Source organism: Hyperolius riggenbachi, chromosome 6 (genome assembly GCF_040937935.1).
Source record: "Hyperolius riggenbachi isolate aHypRig1 chromosome 6, aHypRig1.pri, whole genome shotgun sequence".
NCBI classification, from domain to species: Eukaryota; Metazoa; Chordata; class Amphibia; order Anura; family Hyperoliidae; genus Hyperolius; species Hyperolius riggenbachi.
Genome location: NC_090651.1, coordinates 37,973,634 through 37,996,711, shown reverse-complemented (window position 1 = coordinate 37,996,711; position 23,078 = coordinate 37,973,634). Strand labels below are relative to the sequence as shown.

At 46.1% G+C, this 23,078-nt stretch overlaps 1 protein-coding gene across 1 annotated transcript; it reads left to right on the top strand.

Moving 5' to 3' along the window:
* The first annotated feature begins 16,827 nt into the window (after nt 1–16,827).
* LOC137522039 (piggyBac transposable element-derived protein 4-like) lies at nt 16,828–21,546 on the top strand. The gene is made up of 3 exons (XM_068242059.1): nt 16,828–16,862; nt 19,028–20,665; nt 21,504–21,546. The coding sequence occupies exons 1-3, from the start codon at nt 16,828–16,830 to the stop codon at nt 21,544–21,546; spliced, it is 1,716 nt and encodes a 571-aa protein (XP_068098160.1).
* Nucleotides 21,547–23,078: the final 1,532 nt, after the last annotated feature.

Genomic DNA, 23,078 nt, shown 5'->3' with positions numbered 1-23,078 from the left:
AGGAGGAGGCGCAGGAGGAGAAGGCCACGCTTTCAGACACAACAACCCAGGCCTTGCATGAGGACAAGAAGCGTGCGGATAGCATGCATTTTGCCGCCATGCAGTCATAAATGTAATAAAGATAAGAGGTTCCATAAACAGGGACCGGCAACGCTAACCCAGCAGCAGCACACGTGATGGAACAGGAGGAGGCGCAGGAGGAGAAGGCCATGCTTTCAGACACAACAACCCAGGCCTTGCATGAGGACAAGAAGCGTGCGGATAGCATGCTTTTTACCGCCATGCAGTCATAAATGTAATACAGATAAGAGGTTCAATAAACAGGGACCGGAAACGCTAACCCATCACAGATGGTCATTGTTCATGTTACTAGGTTGGGGTCCAGGAGTGTTGCATAGTCGTTTCCAATTGTTATGATCATGTCTGTAGCATGTATTGTTGGCTGCAGTTGGACTGAAGACAAGCAGTTTTTGATGTCATTACATGCATTTGCTTGCATAGTTTGGTTTGCACCCAAACTAGTTGCTGACTCTATCTGCAGTCGCTCTGAAGTTAATGACAGTTTAATATGCTTTTGTGTAAACAAACATTGTCTGCTGCAATGGGGTGGCAATCCCTTTCCTGCAGGCTGCATATCATTGTCTGCCTTTTCCTGCTGTCAGCCTGTGATTAATTACCATTCACTTGTGTGGGAATCTGCAGGTCTGCTCCCATTGGATGACCTCAGTATAAAGAACTGCTTCCTGCAATGCTTCATGGGCTACCATAGTCTCAGATTCTGTCTGTTACTCTGCTCGTGCCCCACCTCGTTCCTAGTCCGTGTGGACTGCGCTGACTCCTGCGAAGGGGTCAGCGACTCCTCCTAGTTCTGCTCTTGTTCTAGAAGTTGTTACTCTGCTGGTTTTGTGTCATATATTGGTTCATCGCCAATATATACGCATACTTGCGCATTTTGTTATTTTCCTTGTATTCGTGTTACGTTGATACATCAGTGTCGCTGATATATACGTACATGAACTGTTTCTTTCCTGTGTTCAGTTAGTCAGCCTTCCAGCACGTTTTGGTAGTTTGCGCGTATCGTGATCACCCGTGCTGAGTTAGTATCCTGCTCCTGGTCCTGTTTGTGGATTGCGTTCATCTCTGCGAGGAGATAACGAATCCTTCTGAATCCTGTTCTGTTACCGTTTGTGGATTGCGTTCATCTCTGCGAAGAGATAGCGAATCCTTCTGAGTCCTGTTCCCTGTATTGCTCCAGTGCTAGTCAGTGTTCCTGCTTATGTCATATATCGGTTCATTGCCGATATATACATATGTTAGTCAGACGTTACAAATAGTTTCATTGATAGCTGTAATTTTAATACGCTAGGAAAACATACTTATTGTATATTTGTCTGTGTTACTTTCATCTATCTTGATCTCTCTATTTCCTGACTACCCTGTCCTGTCTTTGTGAGGCACGCCATCGCTGCTACGCATTGGCTGCCTCATTCCAGTCTGTCTTGTTGTGGACGCTTGCTGTCACTAAGTAGTGGCTAGTTAAGCAAGCGTTCATTCTGTCAACCTGTCCTGATCTCCTCAGTCCTGGTTTATGCGCTCAGCGCTACTTTGCGCTGAGACGTTATCACGAAAGTATTGTTTGTGGCTGTTCGGATCTGCACCGGCTCTGTGCGCCACAGTCTCCTATTGGAGTCAGTCCTCTCCTCCACTAAACTGGGGATATCCTGATTCCTTGTGTTGGTGTGTGTACCTCCTTCACATCAGCTTAGGTGTTGCATGCTGACTGTGGAGAATACACCTCCAAGCTTAACACCAATCCAGGATTGAATCATTTTAATTTGAGTCAGACGGTCTGCATTTTCTGTGGAGAGGCGGATACGCCGATCTGTGACGATGCCTCCGGCTGTAAACACAATGCTATATAGTGTGGGTGAGCGGTCTACTACTGTTCCCAGCAGACACACAGAGTGGCAGTAAACACAATGCTATATAGTGTGGGTGAGCGGTGTACTACTGTTCCCAGCAGCGACACAGAGCACAATGCTATACAGGGTGAGCGGTGTACTACTGTTCCCAGCAGCGACACAGAGCACAATGCTATACAGAGTGGCAGTAAACACAATGCTATATAGTGTGGGTGAGCGGTGTACTACTATTCCCAGCAGCGACACAATGACCGGGGGACCCTGGCTAGCCTGGCTGGAGAGAGAACTACCCTGCCTGCCTACCCAAAGCTAAACCCACAGACAAATGGCGGAGAAATGACGTGGATCGGGTATTTATTTACCCGAATCACGTGACCCGTTCGGCCAATCAGAGCACGTTCGGGTCCGAACCACGTGACCCGTTCGGCCAATCACAGCGCTAGCCGAACGTTCGGGTAACGTTCGGCCATGCGCTCTTAGTTTGACCATATGGCCGAACAGTTTGGCCGAACACCATCAGGTGTTCGGCCGAACTCGAACATCACCCGAACAGGGTGATGTTCTGCAGAAACCGAACAGTGGCGAACACTGTTCGCCCAACACTAGTATCGCCTAGAAAAATAACTTCAAAAAGTGCTGAGCGTTTGCTATTACGCTAGGGCCTTTTGGTGTGCACTGGCCCTTAGAGAGTCACACAGAAGAGAGAGAGAGAGAGTTGAGAGCAGGGTAGAGGAAGAGGATGCACAGAAAAGTGGGAAAGTGCTGCCTAGAAATTGCCGTAATAGAAAGAATGCCTGTATTTTACCCGTTTGAAGACATCATTAAAAACATACTGCATGCACTAAGGTCCATTAATTCTGCCGTAGAAAACAAGCAATATAGATGTTCAAATTCCAGGTTTAATGGTACAGTCACGCTATTCCTATCATGCTAATGGTTTGTTTCTGTTGAATATTTTCGAGCAGCCGCTCCGCAGAAGAGAAACATCTTGTAGGGTCTTTTATTAAAACGTTTTCACGTTTTGCAGATGAAATATTTTCACTAGAAAATGAAAAAAAAAAAGAAAAGAAAACCTTCCCCCCCCCCCCCCCCTTCCGACTCCACCAATCACAGCGCCTCCCTCGATGTTCTAATCACCCTCTCCCCGGGTGATGACGCCACGCGCGGACTTCTCCCTTCCTCTATCGCTAAGACAACATTTCTCATACGGCACTCAGAAATTATATATAGCCATGCTAGGAGCAAGATGTGGAGTCAGATAACTGGAAAACCAAAAAAATATATATATTATTATTATTTTAAGAATCCACTCATGTTCGCATGATGCGAAAACCGGTGAGGATGTAATAAACACAACGCATAAAATCTGACTAATAATAAAATAAAGGCGGTGTGAGGGATCCCGCTGATGTATTTGCATTTATGCTTAAACTAATACAGCACGCATTTCTGAATGTGAAATAATTCACTAGAGGAAGCCGTATAAGCTTTTTAATAATCATTCGTGTTTTTAATGAGAAGTTGTACTTTGATTGAAGACGGCTTCAAAATGTTCTGAACTAGGTCTAATAAAGGACATTTTTTAACGTTTAGAAGAATGCCATTTGGAGTGGAGGGGGGCCGTTTCAAAATTTATTATGCCATCACCGATCCGCTTCTGAAATTAATATGCGGATGCTATAATTAAACGCTCACATTCTTTTGTTTGTCGTTAGCAGGACTTCCAAACGAGTTGGCAGGCAGGTGCGGGGTGGAAGCAGGGCTGTAAATCAGATTTTCTTCTGCCTGGAGTACCCTTGAATGAATGGCCTCCTCCACGCATATACGTAAAAATGGTGCAGGGGAATTCGGGCACAGGGTAAAGCTGAAAAACAGCTTACCCTGCAACTGAATATTTCCCAGCAGCATAGATAACTATTCCCTCTACAGACTGACCTGGACTTGGAAACAAGAAGCAATTCGGCTGCCAGCTAAGCTATTGCTAGCGACTGAATTGCATTTTTTGTTTACATAAATTTGGGCACGTCTTTGTTCCCGACGCCCAAATTACCTTCTAAGCACTGCTATACAGGACCACATTTGTACTTTTTACCACCCAAGGCCCACTATCACAAGCTGCCCCTGGACCAGCAGCATCTTAAAGAAGAACTCCAGTGAAAATAATGTAATAAAAAAAAGTACTTCGTTTTTACAATAATTATGTATAAATGATTTAGTCAGTGTTTGCCCATTGTAAAATCTTTTAAATCCCTGATTTACATTCTGACATTTATTACGTGGTGACATTTTTACTGTTGGCAGGTGATGTAGCTGCTGCATGGTTTTTTTGGCAGTTGGAAACAGCTGTAAATGGCTATTTCCCACAATGCAGCAAGGTTCCCAGACAGGAAACTGCCAGGAGTACCTACTCAAGAGTTACTTGCGGGAGGGGTTTCACTACAATATCAGTCATAAAGCGTCCCCTGATGGTCTATTTGTGAAGAGGAATAGATTTCTCATGTAAAAGGGGGTATCAGCTACTGATTGGGATAAAGTTCCATTCTTGGTCGGAGTTTCTCTTTAACCCCCCCAACATGGCAGGGATTAGGTTGTGGACTCTGCTGAGGACAGTTAGTGACATGATGGCAGAGCTTGCATGTACATTGAATGCAATTTGTTTGCAGCTTGGAATTAGGCCAGTTAAATGCCCTTTCTGACAGTTATTAGGGATTCTTATTCGGATTCAGTGGAATTGAAATTTTTGCATTTCCGGTTGGAAATTGTCATTTCCAATCGGAAATCAGAATTCCGATTTACTGCAACTCAGTACTTTTAGCTCAATCACAGAACTCAGAAGCATTGGACCAATCAGAGAATGCAGAATTTTCCCACAAAAATTGGATTACCGCGGTCATGTTAGACCAATCACAAGATTCCGTTTTTCGGATTTCTGATTTTTTTAAATCATTTTATGCAAAAAAGTGACAAATAAAATACATATTGGAAAATTGGAAATTGTAAAAAAAAGGAAATCGGAAAAATAGAAAATCTAGAAAAATGGAAATCAAAAAGACAGAAATCGGAAATTGCATTGGTGGAAATCAGAAACTTCCGAGGAATTGGAAATGGGCATTTTCAAACATGCCTACCCCTTATGACTGTCCCAATTCCGAGCTGTATATTATTTAGTATGCAAGGCAGAATCATTGGCATCTCATCATGGACCATCTCTTCTGGCCAAGGTTGTAGGCCGAGGATCATGTGAGGACAATCGGCCAGGGAGACCGGAAGTGTACACCTGTCCGAATTTATGTGACGGAGTGAAAGAGACCAACAATTATTTTGTGATTCTTCCATTTGTGCTAACAATTGTCTTCGTCTTACCAAGTTGCTTGGCGATAGACTTGTAGCCCAGTCCAGCCTTGTGCAGCTCTACAATTTTGTCTCTGACATCCTTGGACAGCTCTTTGGTCTTGGCCATGTTGGCCAGTTTGGAATCTGATTGCTTCTGTGGACAGGTGGCTCTTACACAGGTCCTGCAAATAAGCTGAGATGTGGAGCACTCCTGTGCAGAGGGTGCTCCTAATTAGTGTTGGGCGAACAGTGTTCGCCACTGTTCGGGTTCTGCAGAACATCACCCTGTTCGGGTGATGTTCGAGTTCGGCCGAACACCTGACGGTGCTCGGCCAAACCGTTCGGCCATATGGCCGAACTAAGAGCGCATGGCCGAACGTTCCCCGAACGTTCGGCTAGCGCTGTGATTGGCCGAACGGGTCACGTGGTTCGGACCCGAACGCGCTCTGATTGGCCGAACTGTCACGTGGTTCGGGTAAATAAATACCCGAACCACGTCATATCTCCGCCATTTGTCTGTGGGTTTAGCTTTGGGTAGGCAGGCAGGGTAGTTCGCGCTCCAGCCACGCTAGCCAGGGTCCCCCCTGTCATTGTGTCACTGCTGGGAACAGTAGTACACCGCTTGCTCAGCCACACTATATAGCATTCTGTTTACTGCCACTCTGTGTACCTCGCTCAGCCACACTATATAGCATTCTGTTTACTGCCACTCTGTGTCTGCTGGGAATAGTAGTACACCGCTTGCTCAGCCACACTATATAGCATTCTGTTTACTGCCACTCTGTGTACCTCGCTCAGCCACACTATATAGCATTCTGTTTACTGCCACTCTGTGTCTGCTGGGAATAGTGGTACACCGCTCGCTCAGCCACACTATATAGCATTCTGTTCACTGTTCTGTGTCTGCTGGGAATAGTGGTACACCGCTCGCTCAGCCACACTATATAGCATTCTGTTTACTGTTCTGTGTCTGCTGGGAATAGTGGTACACCGCTCGCTCATCCACACTATATAGCATTCTGTTCACTGTTCTGTGTCTGCTGGGAATAGTGGTACACCGCTCGCTCAGCCACACTATATAGCATTCTGTTCACTGTTCTGTGTCTGCTGGGAATAGTGGTACACCGCTCGCTCAGCCACACTATATAGCATTCTGTTCACTGTTCTGTGTCTGCTGGGAATAGTGGTACACCGCTCGCTCAGCCACACTATATAGCATTCTGTTTACTGTTCTGTGTCTGCTGGGAATAGTGGTACACCGCTCGCTCAGCCACACTATATAGCATTCTGTTTACTGTTCTGTGTCTGCTGGGAATAGTGGTACACCGCTCGCTCAGCCACACTATATAGCATTCTGTTTACTGTTCTGTGTCTGCTGGGAACAGTAGTACACCGCTCGCTCAGCCAGAGTATATAGCATTGTGTTTACTGCCACTCTGTGTACACCGCTCAGCCAGACTATATACCATTGTTTACTGACACTCTGTGTACACCGCTCAGCCAGACTATATACCATTGTTTACTGACACTCTGTGTACACCGCTCAGCCAGACTATATACCATTGTTTACTGACACTCTGTGTACACCGCTCAGCCAGACTATATACCATTGTTTACTGCCACTCTGATTCTGCTGGGAACAGTAGTACACCGCTCGCTCAGCCAGACTATATACCATTGTTTACTGACACTATATAGCAGACTATATAGCATTGTGTGTACACCGCTCAGCCAGACTATATACCATTGTTTACTGACACTCTGTGTACACCGCTCAGCCAGACTATATACCATTGTTTACTGCCACTCTGATTCTGCTGGGAACAGTAGTACACCGCTCGCTCAGCCAGACTATATACCATTGTTTACTGACACTCTGTGTACACCGCTCAGCCAGACTATATACCATTGTTTACTGCCACTCTGATTCTGCTGGGAACAGTAGTACACCGCTCGCTCAGCCAGACTATATAGCATTGTGTTTACTGCCACTCTGTGTACACCGCTCAGCCACACTATATAGCATTGCGTACTCTGCCAGTCAGTGTGTATATTGCTGGGATCAGTAATACTCCACTCACCGTCAACCACTATATGAGCTCAACATGAGTTCCCCAGAGACCTCCGCTGTGAGCAGCACTCCCAACAACAGCAACAGCCAACGCCCCACGCAAGCTATAACATCCACCCCAGCAGCCAGTGGTCAGCAGCAGCCCTCCCCGGAGGAGAACGTTGTGTCCATCAGTCCGTCGCCAGAGCGATTAATGAGGGCTGCCATTGAGGAGATGATGGGGCCTGATGTGGAGGAGGAGGTCTGGCTCAGGCCAGCATCCCAAGTTAATGTTGAGGACGATGAGGGGTCTGTGTCTGGGGATGTTGGGGTGGCAGAGGTGGTGGGTGGGTCAGACTCAGGAGAAGAGTTGTATGATGAGGATGATGATCGGGACCATCTGTATGTGCCTCAGAGTCCGACCCCGGAAAACATGTTGTATCGTGTGTTTAGGTACTAAAATCTGCGTTCCCTCCCAGTAGTGTTGGGCGAACAGTGTTTGCCACTGTTCGGGTTCTGCAGAACATCACCCTGTTCGGGGTGACTATATAGCAGACTATATAGCATTGTGTTTAATGCCACTCTGTGTACACGGCTCAGCCACACTATATAGCATTGTGTTTACTTCCACTCTGTGTCTGCTGGGAACAGTAGTACACCGCTCACCCGCCACTGTATAGCATTGTGCTCTGTGTCACTGCTGACAATAGTGGTACACCGCTCACCCACCACTGTATAGCATTTCTGTACTGCCACTGTACTGCTGCCAGTCAGCGTGTACTTTAAGGATAAGTGAAATGAGGAAGAAATCCGGTGAAAGAGGGAGGGGCAAGGGAAGAGGTGTTTCCCCTGACGGTTCACGTACAGGCCACAGGGGAGCACCCAAGAAAACCCACTCAATACTGCCCATGTTGTCCAGGACAACAACCCTCACAGATCCAAAAGAACAGGACCAGATAATTACTTGGATGACCTCTCAAGCGTCCAGCAGTGGGTTAAGCAGCACCAGCACATCACGCACGAGGTCCGAGTCCTCAGCCAGTTAAAGTCTGGGCTTTCTTTGAAGACTGCACTGAGGATGTTACCATGGCGATTTGCAAGGTGTGCAAGACCCGCCTGAGCAGGGGGAAAAGTATTAACAACCTCTCCACCACCAGCATGAGCCGCCACATTCTATCCAAACATCCCACTCTGTGGGCAAACGCGGCAGGACAGGGTACCACCAGCAACACTGCCTCCCTTGGGTTCACCAGACTCACCACCAGACCCGCCTCAGCAGCAGCAGTAGCCCAGCCATTGCGTGGTTCACAACATTCACAAACATCAGACGATGCTGACACTGTCACTTTCCGGACTAGTGCTCTTGAGGTCTCCCAGTGTTCATCAAACACAACAACCAACAGCCCTTCGGTGTGCAGCGCTACGGTTGAGTTGTCTGTCTCTGAGATGTTTGAGCACAAGAGGAAATTGCCAGCAAATGACCCCCGGGCCGTGGCAGTAACAGCCAGCCAGCATAGCCAAGCTTCTGGCCTGCGAAATGCTGCCATATCGAGTGGTGGAGACAAACAGCTTCAAGGGCATGATGTCAGTGGCCATCCCACGTTACGTGGTTCCCAGCCGCTACCACTTTGCGCGCTCTGCAGTGCCTGAGTTGCATGAGCACGTGGTCAGCTAAATAACCCGAAGCTTGAAGAATGCCGTTGCCTGCAAGGTTCACCTCACCACTGACACCTGGACGAGTGCGTTCGGCCAGGGTCGATACATCTCCCTTACCGCGCACTGGGTGAACCTTGTGGAGCCTGGCAGCGATTCCTCACCTGCTACGGCGCGGGTGTTGCCCACGCCGCAAACAGCTGGATAACAACAGCAGCACCTACCTCTCTGACTCCTTCTCCTCCAACGCATCTCAAAGCTGTACCTCATCCGGAAATGCTAACCCAGCACCAGCAGCAGTAGGATCGTGGAAGCAGTGCAGCACAGCTGTTGGCATGCGTCAGCAAGCGTTGCTGAAGCTGATCTGCCTTGGGGATAAGCAGCACACAGGGGAGGAAATTTGGAGGGGAATAAAGGAACAGACGGATTTGTGGCTGGCACCGCTGGACCTGAAACCGGGCATGAAGCTAGACACCTGGCACGAACTGGCAATGTACGCAATAGAGGTGCTGGCTTGCCCGGCAGCCAGCGTTATGTCGGAACGCTGTTTCAGTGCTGCCGGAGGCATCATCACAGATCGGCGTATCCGCCTCTCCACAGAAAATGCAGACCGTCTGACTCAAATTAAAATGAATCAATCCTGGATTGGAAACGACTACGCAACACTCCTGGACCCCAACCAAGTAACATGACCGATGAACATCTGGGATGGTTTAGCGTTTCCGGTCCCTGTTTATTGAACCTCTCATCTGTATTACATTTATGACTGCATGGCGGCAAAAAGCATTGCTGCTATATCCGCACGCTTTTTGTCCTCATGCAAGGCCTGGGTTGTTGTGTCTCACAAAGCGTGGCCTTCTCCTCCTGCGCCTCCTCCTGTTCCATCACGTGTGCTGCTGCTGCTGCTGCTGCTGCTGGGTTACCGTTGCCGGTCCCTGTTTATGGAACCTCTTATCTTTATTACATTTATGACTACATGGCGGTACAAAGCATGCTATCCGCACGCTTTTTGTCCTCATGCAAGGCCTGGGTTGTTGTGTCTCACAAAGCGTGGCCTTCTCCTCCTGCGCCTCCTCCTGTTCCATCACGTGTGCTGCTGCTGCTGCTGCTGCTGGGTTAGCATTGCCGCGTGGTCCCTGTTTATTGAACCTCTTATCTTTATTACATTTATGACTACATGGCGGTACAAAGCATGCTATCCGCACGCTTTTTGTCCTCATGCAAGGCCTGGGTTGTTGTGTCTCACAAAGCGTGGCCTTCTCCTCCTGCGCCTCCTCCTGTTCCATCACGTGTGCTGCTGCTGCTGCTGCTGCTGGGTTAGCGTTGCCGCGTGGTCCCTGTTTATTGAACCTCTTATCTTTATTACATTTATGACTACATGGCGGTACAAAGCATGCTATCCGCACGCTTTTTGTCCTCATGCAAGGCCTGGGTTGTTGTGTCTCACAAAGCGTGGCCTTCTCCTCCTGCGCCTCCTCCTGTTCCATCACGTGTGCTGCTGCTGGGTTAGCGTTGCCGCGTGGTCCCTGTTTATTGAACCACTTATCTTTATTACATTTATGACTGCATGGTGGTACAAAGCATGCTATCCGCACGCTTCTTGTCCTCATGCAAGGCCTGGGTTGTTGTGTCTCAAAGCGTGGCCTTCTCCTCCTGCGCCACCCTCCTCCTGTTCCATCACGTGTGCTGCTGCTGGATTAGCATTACCGGTCCCTTTTCCTGGAACCTCTTATATGTATTACATTTATGACTGCATGCCGACAAAAAGCATGTTACCTGTGCAAAGAAAACAGACATTTCCCGCATTTAAAAGACAGTTTTCCCTTTGAAACTTTAAAATCGATTTTCTCAAAAACTATAAGCTCTTTTTGCTAAATTTTTTTTTCCTCTTGTACCCACTCCCAAGGTGCACATACCCTGTAAATTTGGGGTATGTAGCATGTAAGGAGGCTTTACAAACCACAAAAGTTCGGGTCCCCATTGACTTCCATTATGTTCGGAGTTCGGGTCGAACACCCGAACATCGCGGCCATGTTAGGCCTGTTCGGCCCGAACCCGAACATCTAGATGTTCGCCCAACACTACTCCTAATCTCAACGGGTTACCTAAATACAGTGGAAACACAATAAAGCCTGAAATTCATAGGGGATGAAATATTTCTGACTGACTTTGAAACACTGGGACTTTGACAAATTTTCAATAGATTTTCAGCAAGAAATCAACTGAAAAATCTGTTAACCCCGGCAGCGATGGAGAGAAGACACAGGAGGAGAGTGCCAGCGGATAGAGGAGCATAAACTCTGATAAAAGACTCTGCGTGGTCGGAGGGTACACATTTAGATGGGGGGAGACCGGCCGGGGGGTCCGTCAGGCCATCCCAAGATCGGACGCCACTAATGGTGGCCACTAATGATCCAATCTTTTTCATCCAATCTTACCAAATCTATGTAGTATAAGGGTAAATTGAGTGAATATACTGAATGGATACTTCAGGCAGTTACCTTATATTACATATGAATGGTAAGATTGGATGAAAAAGATTGGATCATTAGTGGCCACCTTAACTCCGCACACCTAACCCCCCTCTTTCGAGTGACATCTTTACAGCCTGTGCGATAAAAAGCTTTGCCTTTGATTGATTCTGGACGGAAATCGATTGAAATTATGATCGCCTTCCATGTTGTGGCACTGATCTCATGATTGAATCTGCCAGAATAATCAAGCAAGTATTTGGGAACATTTACTGCTTTGTGATAAAGATAAGCTCTGTAGGGAACAGTAGGGTCTAGTTATCATTCACCAAGTTTTACTTTACTTTTGTAAAGTGTTAGAAACTTGTTAACAGAAACAATAAAGTAAGGCTGTCTTCTACTTACAAAATACTGACAGTCAAACCTGCATTTTGAGCTGATAAGAAGGCTATACTGTAGAATTTTAAAGGGAACCTTAATCGCCATAAAAATCAAGTTTAGCTTACCTGGAGCTTCTGCCAGCCCCCTGCAGCTGCCCTGTGCCCGCTCCGTCACTGAATGATTCTCCAGCCCCCTGCAGCTGCCCTGTGCCCGCTCCGTTACTGAATGATCCTCCAGCCCCCTGCAGCTGCTCTGTGCCCGCTCCGTCACTGAATGATCCTCCAGCCCCCTGCAGCTGCCCTGTGCCCGCTCCGTCACTGAATGATCCTCCAGCCCCTGCAGCTGCCCTGTGCCCGCTCCGCCACTGAATGATTCTCCAGCCCCCTGCAGCTGCCCTGTGCCCGCTCCATCACTGAATGATCCTCCAGCCCCCTGCAGCTGCCCTGTGCCCGCTCCGTCACTGAATGATCCTCCAGCCCCCTGCAGCTGCCCTGTGCCCGCTCCGTCACTGAATGATCCTCCAGCCCCCTGCAGCTGCCCTGTGCCCGCTCCGTCACTGAATGATCCTCCAGCCCCCTGCAGCTGCCCTGTGCCCGCTCCATCACTGAATGATCCTCCAGCCCCCTGCAGCTGCCCTGTGCCCGCTCCGTCACTGAATGATCCTCCAGTTCCTTGCAGCCCCTCTCTTTTGGCCGGGATACTTAGAGAGTCAAAGGCTAATGCGCATGTGCGGCCCGTCGGGAGCAGTGGTGGGCCGAAATTTTGCATATGCGAAATATCGCATCGAAATTCACATTTGCGCATAGTAATTGTAATGCAAAATTTCAAGGAAAATCGTAATTCATTTTGTATGTAATAGTAATATTTTATAATTTTGTGTAATTTTTCACAAAATTTCCTGTCATTTTGTGCCGATTTTGGTGGTGAATAGCAAAGCCCCCATACATGCTATTGCTACCAAAATTGCAACATATGTTAAGGAGAATAGTGGGTACAAGTCAGAAAAATAATTTTTCAAAAAGACCCTGTACTTTTTGAGAAAATCGATTTTAAAAATGCAAAGAAAAATTGTTTTTAAACTGTCATTTTACTGTCATAGTTTAAAAAACATTTTTTTTTTTTTTGAATTTTTAAAATCAATTTTCTCAAAAACTACAGGGTCTTTTTGGAAAATTCTATACTTGTAATCACTATTCTCCTTAACATATGTAGAAATTTTGGTGTTCACTGCCAAAGTCGACACAAAATTTAATGAAAAGTAAGCAAAATTTTAGGCGAAATTATGAATCACTATATGAAATCAATTGAATTTAAAAATCCTAATTACGTATACGCTTAAAATTTACGTGAAATTTCACGTAATCGTAATTAGCTGATTACGATAATCCCTGGTTGGGAGCATTCTGCGCGTGCGCCGTAGAGATTTTACCATACTGCGCATGCGCAGAGCATTCAGAACCAAGGGAGTATGATCCGGAGGCGTGCAGACCGGAGCAGTGCATCCAAACGGAAAAAGGCACTGCGGAGGAGTCAGGACTGGAGGATCGTCTAGTGAAGGTGTGTGGACAGGGCGACTGCAGGGGGCTGGTAGAAACCACAGGTAAACTCATTTTTTAATGCCCATTTAGGTGCACTTTAAAGAGACACTGAAGCGGGGGAAAAAAATTATGATATAATGAATTGGTTGTGTAGTGTGGATAATTACTAGAACATTAGTAGCAGAGAAAATATTCTCATATTTTGATTTTCAGTTTTATAGTGCTTTTTATGACATTGCATCATTCTCTAATATTTGCAGTTTACACACTACTCAGCATTTTAAATGATTTTACAGAGCAGATTAGTGAACTTTTGAACTGTCCTCTGCAAGAAAAAAAACAATACAGTGACTGACACTTGAGATAATAAGCTTCAGAAGACAGAGCTCTCTGCAACTTTGAATGTCGTGGAGCTCAGTGGCTCTTTTGCATAGATAACAACTGGAGTTTCTTAACTCTTCCTGTACTGGAAACAATATTAGACTTGTGTCTCTGTTCCTAATGTTTTATTTCTTAGCTGTACTATGCATACAAATCATTATATCATAATTTATTTATTTTTTTTTGCTTCAGTGTCGCTTTAAAAAAAATGAAAGTAAGAATGAAAGTAAGACAAATATCCCAAAAAAAGGGGGGGAAAAAGATACAATGGGCTCGATTCACAAAGCGGTGATAACTCAGTTATCACGCCTAAAAGACTTTAGGCGTGATAACCTTTGCACTAGCAAAGTTATCACCGCTTTTGTGCTCTAACTCGCGCGAAGCTACCGCGCGTACGCGCGAACGCGCGCGCGCAAAGTCCCATAGGGCTTAATGGGAGCTTCGCGCGAAGTGCCAAGACTTTGCGCGCGGAAAATTCGCGCGAGTTTCTTCTTATCATGCCTAAACTGAGTTAAGGCGTGATAAAGGGGTTTTTACTCCCGTGCAAACACTTTGCACCGCTTTGTGAATCAGGCCCCATGCCTCTAAGTGCTTCAGTACATCCCCAGTTCTCATTTGCAGGATGTCTGTCTGAACTGGTTGATGTGGGTTACTGGAACGCGATAGCTTCAGATCTGTTGTGACAGCACTCTCTACGCTCCGAGCGGCTGTGACAAATGAATATATTTTAGGACATCCAGGCCGGGGTAGTAATTGCAATCTGCAATTTTTGTAAATGAAGAAATTATACGAAATGCGGCTCTAAGGCTGTTTGGCAGAAGCACATAACAAAGTTAATCAATTGATTGCCTGCTAATTAAAGACATCGGGTTACAGGTCTCATGGGCCGAGCTGCACACTCCTCGTCTGGAAGACGAATGTCTAGCAGAAATGTGAAATCAATTTCAATGGGGAAGCTTCTGAAGGACACAAGCTGCATATATGGCAACACCCCCCCCCCCCCCCCCCCCAAGAAAAAAATACCCATTTATCCTTCTTAAAGTGTTTAAAGTGACACTGAAGTGAAAAAAAACCCTTAGGATATAATGAATTGTATGTGTAGTACGGATAATGAATAGAACTTAAGTAGTAAAGAAAAGAGTCTCATATTTTTATTTTTAGATATATAGCTTTTTTTTTTTTTTTTTTTTTAATGATTCTGTCATATTTGCAATTTACAAACTACACTCTGTATTTTAAGCTACAAAACAGAGCAGAGCTAATGACCCTTTGAACTTCCCTGCAGTAAAACCTTATCTCAAGTTGTCTTTCACTATTTCTTTGATGTATAAGTGCTTCAGAAAACAGCACTGTAGCTGACCCAAGTTTGGTCGGAGAGCTCAGAGAAGCTCTTTTGCATAGATAACTGAAGTGTCTTAACTCTTCCTGTACCGGAAAACAACATGAGAATCATTTCTTTGCTGCTGATGTTCTATTTCTGCTACACTTACAATTCATTATCGCATACGTTTATTTTTGCATCAGTTTTGCTTTAAAGGGCCGGGGGGGGAGGGGCTGTGAATTGGTAGTTTAGGTTCACAGTACTTATCGGCCTGATTGCTTTTAGTATTTGCCCTCTTGCCTTTTTCTATTTTTGGTTTAGTCCGGCTTTAAACGATATCTGAGGGGAGGGGCAGAAGTGCACTTTAATATACCTGGGGCTTGTCCCGGGTCCCCGTAGTCTATCATGTCCCTATGGTTCCAATCCACTCCAGTGTGCTGCTGCTTTTTTCAAAAAATGTGCGAATCATACATGTAATGCCTCGGCTCCATATGTCTTCTATATGTCTTCTATCATGCTTCTGTACATGTGGACATGCGAAGTTTGTAAATGAGTTCTGGGTCACCATGAGCTTGCTGGTTAGTCTGTACCTCTCGGTGTTACAAGCCCTACTGCATAGAGCCAAATTAATCCATACCATGCACTGATGAGGATCAAACAATCCGAAACAGTCTGTATGCATGTTGGATTATTATGGCTCTGTACAAATTAACAAGCTGACACATCATTGCATTCCAGCGGTCCTGGAGGTGTGTTTAGCTTCTAAGGGTACAATGGTTCATTTGCAAATATTCAGCAGTGATGCTCTGGGAGACATCTCAAGCTCACTCCAACCTGAATTATCCTAAATTCTGTTTTAAGAAAGAAAACTTTTGTTTTCCATAAAGATTTTAAAAAGAATCTGTAATAAAAAAAAAATGTCCCCTGGGGGGTACTTACCTTGGGAGGGGGAAGCCTCAGGGTCCCAATGAGGCTTCCCCCTCCCCTGTAGCTGCAGGCAGTCCAGCGCTGGCTCCCCCCCCCGAAGCGTCCTGCAATCCTCCCTCGACAAGCCTGACAAGGCTTGATATATTTACCTTCCCTGGCACCAGCGGGGGCGCTGTTGTGGCCTTCAGCACAGAGATGGGCAGAAATAGCCGATCTCTGTTGGGTCCGCTCTACTACGCAAGCGCAGGAGAATTGAGCCTGCGCAGTAGAGCGGACCGATAGCGATTGCCTATTTCCACCTATCTCCGAGTGGAGAGCTGATACTGCGCCTGCGCTGGAGCCGGGAAGGTAAATATTTACATCCTCGCTGTTCAGAGAGGCACAGCGAGACCTCCGTGGGACACAGGAGGACGGGGAAAGCATCAATAGGATCCGGAGGATTCCCCCACCCGAGGTGAGTACCCCCCAGGGGAGGTTTTTTTTAGTTACAGGTTTTCTTTAACTGCACAGAGCACTCCCGGCCATGTGGGCGCATTCGAGGAGGTGCGTGGCCAGGGCCATTCATGTGTGACTTAGCTTGACTTGCAGATCTTTCGGAGAGGAAAGCAACACAGTGGAGTGGATCAAAAGAACAGTGGGGGAACGAATAGACTGTAGGGGGCTGGAAGAAGCCCCAGGCAGGGGCGTCACTAGAGGGTCGCAGGGGGGCCCAGAGCTGTGGGGGACCTCCAATGAACAAACCTTCCCTTTCTCGGATACAATAGACTATACTTCAGATCGGGTGCTTTTATCACACTTGTTATGAAAGTGAAGATCATGATGGCCACATTTGTTTTATGAGCCTCGTGAGATGGGCCCCAAGGCCGAGAAGGTCACCAGAGGAAGGTAAGGGAAGAGGTGTGAACTTTGGGGGCCACATGAAAGTTTCGCAGGGGGGGCACTGTGAATTGTAGTTATGCCGCTGTCCACAGGTAAATTAATCTGCACTTCTGTCCCTTTCCTTTGGGTATCCTTTAAAAAAAAAAAGAAGAAGAAAAAAGTCTCAGCTGACATTATTCCAGAAGAAAAAAAAGTTACACCTGAATGTTTCTTGAAAACATTTATTTAGAACTTTCAAAATCCACGTGAAGATTCTGCAAAACTTTTTTCCTTCTGTGACCCTGAAGGGCATAGGTGTATAGAGTGTCCTCCGGTGGTTTTTTTCTGAAGTGTGCCTCGTAAAATAATCTATTCTAATAATGATTTTCATATTACAGCCCTCTGGTCCGCAGCGCACGCTGAGTGGTGTTAATTCCTTTCCGCCAAAGGAGATTAAAAATCGTGCGACGTTGAAAGGAGGAAATCACGGCCGCAGGAGATGCTGTGGCTGGTAAGAAAAGGGGAAGACTGGGATTGTTCAGCATATTAATACTGAATTATTCTGATGGCAGCATCATGAACATGTTACAATACACTGTATGTTCCTTAAGTAGACTACCATGAAGAAGTTGGATGTATGGACCCGTGTCTAGGTACTGTATTATCCTGGTATGGGATATTGGTACTCGTACATAAGCTGGTCCACTCGGGCTTCTGCTCAGTGTCTCGTTCAAACGCTGTTGTTTTTTCTCAAGGACGCCAGCATTTAACAGCTAAGCATTTAATGTCTTTTGAACGCTTTTAATGGCTTTCAGTGCGTTAGAGTGTTGCGTTTTCTGGGCTTTTGGTGGCTTTTGCAGGAAGTGGGAGTCTCTTATACCGGCCTTTACAGGCTTTTGTTGGTTATCATTGGCGTTCATTGGCTTCCAGTGGCTTTTACTGGCATTCAAACGCAATGCCAGCAACAGCAAACCACTTCTAGAAGCTGCATGTTGCTTTTGAGACCAGAAGCCAGGATCTACTGACATAAGGCTTTCATGAAAGCCTTCAAAAGCTCGTACTAAATGCTCCCTTTCACTTGCAGGGGGCGGCGCTCGACCCCTAAAAAGTCACTTTTGCCCAAAAAGTGTCCATGTGAACCGGTCCTTAACCCCCCTGCCGGTTTTCCCGACCCAGGCTCGGGGTAAAGAAAAGCTGCTATTATCGTTGATCCCGAGCCTGGGTCGTGGTGACTCACATTTTGCAGTCTGTGCACTCTGCGCAGAGATCCTGGGCTTCTGCGGTGCGCTCCAGGACTAGATCAGCCTCTCATGTCCGGCCCGATGTGCGGAGCTTCCTGGCGTGTCCCCTCCCACATTCTGTCCCGCCTGCTGCTGTGATGAGCAGCGCTTTCCCCTCCTCTCCTCTCCCCAAGTTCTGCCTCCCTCCCATGTCCAGCCCGATGTGCGGGCACATCCCAGCATGTCCCCTCCACGTTCTGCCGCTTCTGCTGCAGTGATGAGCAGCGCTTCCCCCTCCTCTCCTCTGCCCAAGTTCTGCCTCCCTCCCATGTCCAGCCCGATGTGCGGGCACATCCCAGCATGTCCCCTCCACGTTCTGCCGCTTCTGCTGCAGTGATGAGCAGCGCTTCCCCCTCCTCTCCTCTGCCCAAGTTCTGCCTCCCTCCCATGTCCAGCCCGATGTGCGGGCACATCCCAGCATGTCCCCTCCACGTTCTGCCGCTTCTGCTGCAGTGATGAGCAGCGCTTCCCCCTCCTCTCCTCTGCCCAAGTTCTGCCTCCCTCCCATGTCCAGCCCGATGTGCGGGCACATCCCAGCATGTCCCCTCCCAGGTTCTGCCCCTCCTGCTGCTGTGATGAGCAGCGCTTCCCCCTCCTCTCCTCTGCCCAAGTTCTACCCCCTGTCCTGCCCCCTGCTGCTGTAATGAGCAGCGCTTCACCTACTCTGTCCCCTCCGGCGTATCATCAGTGGTGTGTGCAGCGTGATGATCGTCGGGGGGGGGGGGGGGGGGAGTGTTTACCCCACCTGAAAAAAATAAAGTTACAGTGAAAAAAAAAAATAAATTTACACACACAGCACATGTCAATAAAGCTTTGAATAAATTAGCACACAAATAGATACATACTTACCTCAGAGTTATTTGTGGAAGTTTGTCCAGTGAGATAGTCCTTCTGCCAGTGCGATTTTCACAGCATCCACCATGACGTCCAAGCGTCTGTGTACCCAAAAAGCTGTTTACAGCAGCTTGAAAACAGCGACAGTGATTCGGAACAGCTTGATGAGAGTGACAGCGAAAGCTGGAAAAGTTCCTCATCTGACAGTGACACTGACAGTGACGACTCGCTGCTTGATATCAGCAATGTGCGCACTTGGTGCCCTCTTGACTGCAGCACACCTCAGGCAGCACCGCCAAGATTTCCCTTCATTGGCGCGGCAGGATTGAAAGTGGACGTGGACCGCGACGACCCCTTGGCGTTCTTGGCGTTATTCCTGACCGATGATGTCATTGATAAAATTGTCATGGAGACCAACACATATGCGGAGCAGCAGTTGGCGACTCCACATCTGAGGCTGTCGCGAAACCGTAAGTGGGAACCAGTAACCTCAGATGAATTGTGGTTGTTTCTGGGACTGATCATCCTTCAAGGAGTGGTGGGTAAACCAGTCCAGAAATGGTACTGGAGCACCAACCGCTTACTTGCCACTCCGTTTTTTGGCACAGTGATGTCTGAATGCAGGTTTTCGCTAATAATGAAGTTTTTACACTTCGCGAATAATGAGGAGTATGATGAAAGTTCTCATCCTGCCCCAAAACTCCGAAAAATATGGGATGTTTACCAGCTCATCCAAAGGAACTTCCGAGAGACCTATGTGCCAGAAAGGGATATCAGCGTGGATGAGAGCTTGATGGCGTATAAAGGGAGACTAAGCTGGATCCAATATATAGCCTCAAAAAGGGCACGATTTGGCCTAAAGTCTTATAGACTTTGCGAATCATCTTCCGGCTATATATGGAACTCTGTATTGTATACAGGCAAGGGTACCCGTTTCAGCCAGACCTTCAGCAACTACGGCATGGCGACATCATCCGTTCTAACACTTATGGAGCCGTTGCTGGACCAGGGTTACTGCGTAACTACTGATAATTTTTATACACCAGAATTGTGTGAACTTCTTGTACAGAACAAGACCGACTGTTACGGAACTGTAAGGCCTAATCGTCGCAACTTGCCGTCATCTTTTGCCTCTAAAAAACTCAGGCCTGGGGAGATTGTTGCCTGGCAAAAAGGCAAGATGATGGCCTTGCGTTGGAGAGACAAAAAAGATGTCTGTCTCATGAGTACCGTCCATAACGCCTCAACTACTGTAGTACACACAAGAGGTGGCAAAGATATCCCAAAGCCACAGGTTGTTATGGATTATAATCACACGATGGGAGGCGTTGACAAGGCAGACCAAGAGACAACATTTTACCCGGCTATGAGAAAGCAGCAGAAGAAATATTATAAAAAAATCTTCCGCCATCTCTTGGAGCAGTGCCTATGGAACAGTTACGTTTTGTTCCAGAAATACAGCGACCACCCTGGGCATCACGCAGACTTTATCTGGAGAGTGAAGGAGTCTATCCTTATGAAACATCACATGCCATCAGTGGCTGTGAGGAGACCTGGACGCCGTGCTGTTGGGGTGGTCAACCCGGAGCGCCTCACTGGCCGCCACTTTGTGGAGCATGTCCCACCAACTGCAAAAAAGGCTGCACCCACAAGGATGTGTGTGGTGTGCTGCTCAAAAACAGATGACAGTGGCAAAAAAATCCGCAGGGAGACCAGGTACCACTGTCCTGACTGCGATGTTGGACTATGTGCAGTCCCCTGCTTCAAAATTTATCATACCAGGGATGTGTACTAATTTTTTTCATTTTTTTTTTAGCATCCAAAAAAATCTGTATTGTATATAGGAGTAATTCTGCATGTTTTTTTATTTGCATTATTTGTTCATGCAAAAAGTATGAATTTTTGTGTTTTGGTTGTTTGCATTATTATTTCCTGCAAAAAAAATTTTACCGTACGGTATATGATTGAATTATGCAGCAGAACTGCAAAAAAATGAATTGAATAAATGTATTATGTTATACAGTAATAAAATGTAAGTGAGTTTTTGTTACAGTATTGCGCTGTATTGCACTGGAAAAAGTAGCTATAATGGTGTATTAATACCAAAATTATTTGCCTTGTTATTAGTAAGGTATCCCTAAGAATTACAGCCTAAAAGATTACAGCAAATGTTCATGGAAAAAATTGCACCACTTTTAGACCCTAAAATCTAGAAAGAATCAGAACGCCAAGGAGGTTAAAGGAATACTATCGATACTCAAGTGTTCTAAAATGACAGTGTGCAAATAATGTCTAAGTAGTTGTGTAATTTATAGTAAAGGACTTTAGGAAAAACAAGGAGGTACAGTGCAGTTTGGCAAAAACGACACATGGTCTGGTGTCTATGTTTCAATTCTCCTCCTGATATGCAGGTTCAGAACTTATTCTGGACCATGTGAATTGCATACCAGAAATAACAATAGTGGAGCTTTCCTTCCTTGTTCACTGCTCTGTTTTGAGCTTGTTGTCTCTCGAGCCTTGTTTTTAATATTTGTGTTTATTGTTTGTATTTTAGAAACTTGTATTGCGGCCTGATGAAGGGCAAATTTATGATATAAGGAGCCCGAAACGAACATGTGTCGTTGCCTATAAGATACAAAAAACCTCCTTCAAAATTAAACCAAGCCAGAATACAATACTCACTTATCGGCTTCAATTATCTATGCCCCATGGCAGTGATTTAACTATATGAAGACCTATGATATGTGTGGAATTGAAAAAGCTTTTAAACATTTGCTGATTTTTTAATATTTTGTACCAATAAAGTTTTTTCTACAAAGTTTTTGCCAAACTGCACTGTACCTCCTTGTTTTTCCTAAAGTCCTTTACTATAAATTACCTAGGTCACTGTGGGCAAGGTGGATTGCCCTTAAAAGGACTTGTGTTTTGATCCTTCACCTTTAATAAAAAAGGACAATACCCAATTATATATATCCAGTTAAGTAGTTGTGTAAACATTTTCCTACTTTTCATGTTAAATATCAGAGGCAAAAGCTGTAATTTATTGAGGGTAGGATTTAGCTATATTGGGACAAATCAATTGCAGAAGGGGTGTCTGCTACAATGCACAGCCAGAGTTGCATATCAGACTACAGAAAGCAAATATCAAACATATCAAACTCTGAAAGCAAAAACAGTATGAAAAAGCTGTGAGAATTAGTTACATTTCCTCTGCTCTCTTCAGACACTTCAGTCAGAAACACAGGACACAGGAGCTGCAGCTGTTGGGAGCTTTCTTCTCTGTCACACACAGAGCTACACATAGAGTTAACTGATCTAGTGTGAGGGGAATTTCGAATTTCCCCTCTCCTCATGGCTCAGTCAGCCTTCAGTTTTGGCGTCAGTAAACTTCGAATGTATTTTGCTAACAGTAAACAAAGAAGTTGCTACTAAAATGTATGCACCAGTACTTAGCAGCACTTCCCAAACAATTCCTGCGTCAATTGAAAAAAATATGTGAATCGATAGTATTCCTTTAAGGACAACTGAAGTGAAAAGAATATGGAGGCTGACATATTTCTTTCCTTTTAAACAATACCAGTTTCCTGGTAGCCCTGCTGATATATTTGGCTGCAGTAGTGTCTGAATAACACCAGAAACAAGCATGCAGCTAATCTTGTAAGATCTGACAATAATGGCAGAAACACCCAGTTTTAGATAAAAAAGGGCCCTGGGCAAAAATGAACATGGGTACCCAAAATATGTCCCCTCCCCCCGCCCATACTGTATTAGATGACCTTTGGTCCCCCACTTCCTAGATCGCAGTATTAGGTTACCATTGTGCGCATATATGAAATAAAGGCAGCTCAAAAAAAGGGCACAGGGGATTGCCGCTAGTAGAATATTGCTACAATTAGCAACAGTCTACTGCTGGATTATATAGTAAAATATTGGCAATTTTTAACAATATTTTACTATAGTTAAATCGTACCCTACTCTCACATCTCCCCTGGTGGTGCCTAACCCCAAGCCCCCCCCCCCATGCCTAACCCTAAGACTTTCCTCTGGTGGTGCCTAACCTTAAGACCTTCCTGGTGGTGCTTAAACCTAAGACCGCCCTGGTGATGCCTAAGACTCCCGTGATGCCTAA

Bases quoted from the DNA above. Each gene is read 5' to 3' on its own strand.
- LOC137522039 (XM_068242059.1), top strand. From the start codon at position 16,828: ATGGGCCCCAAGGCCGAGAAGGTCACCAGAGGAAG. The intron at 16,863-19,027 runs GTAAGGGAAGAG...CGATTTTCACAG, and splicing joins GAGAAGGTCACCAGAGGAAG to CATCCACCATGACGTCCAAG. The intron at 20,666-21,503 runs GTACCACTGTCC...TTTGTATTTTAG, and splicing joins AAAATCCGCAGGGAGACCAG to AAACTTGTATTGCGGCCTGA.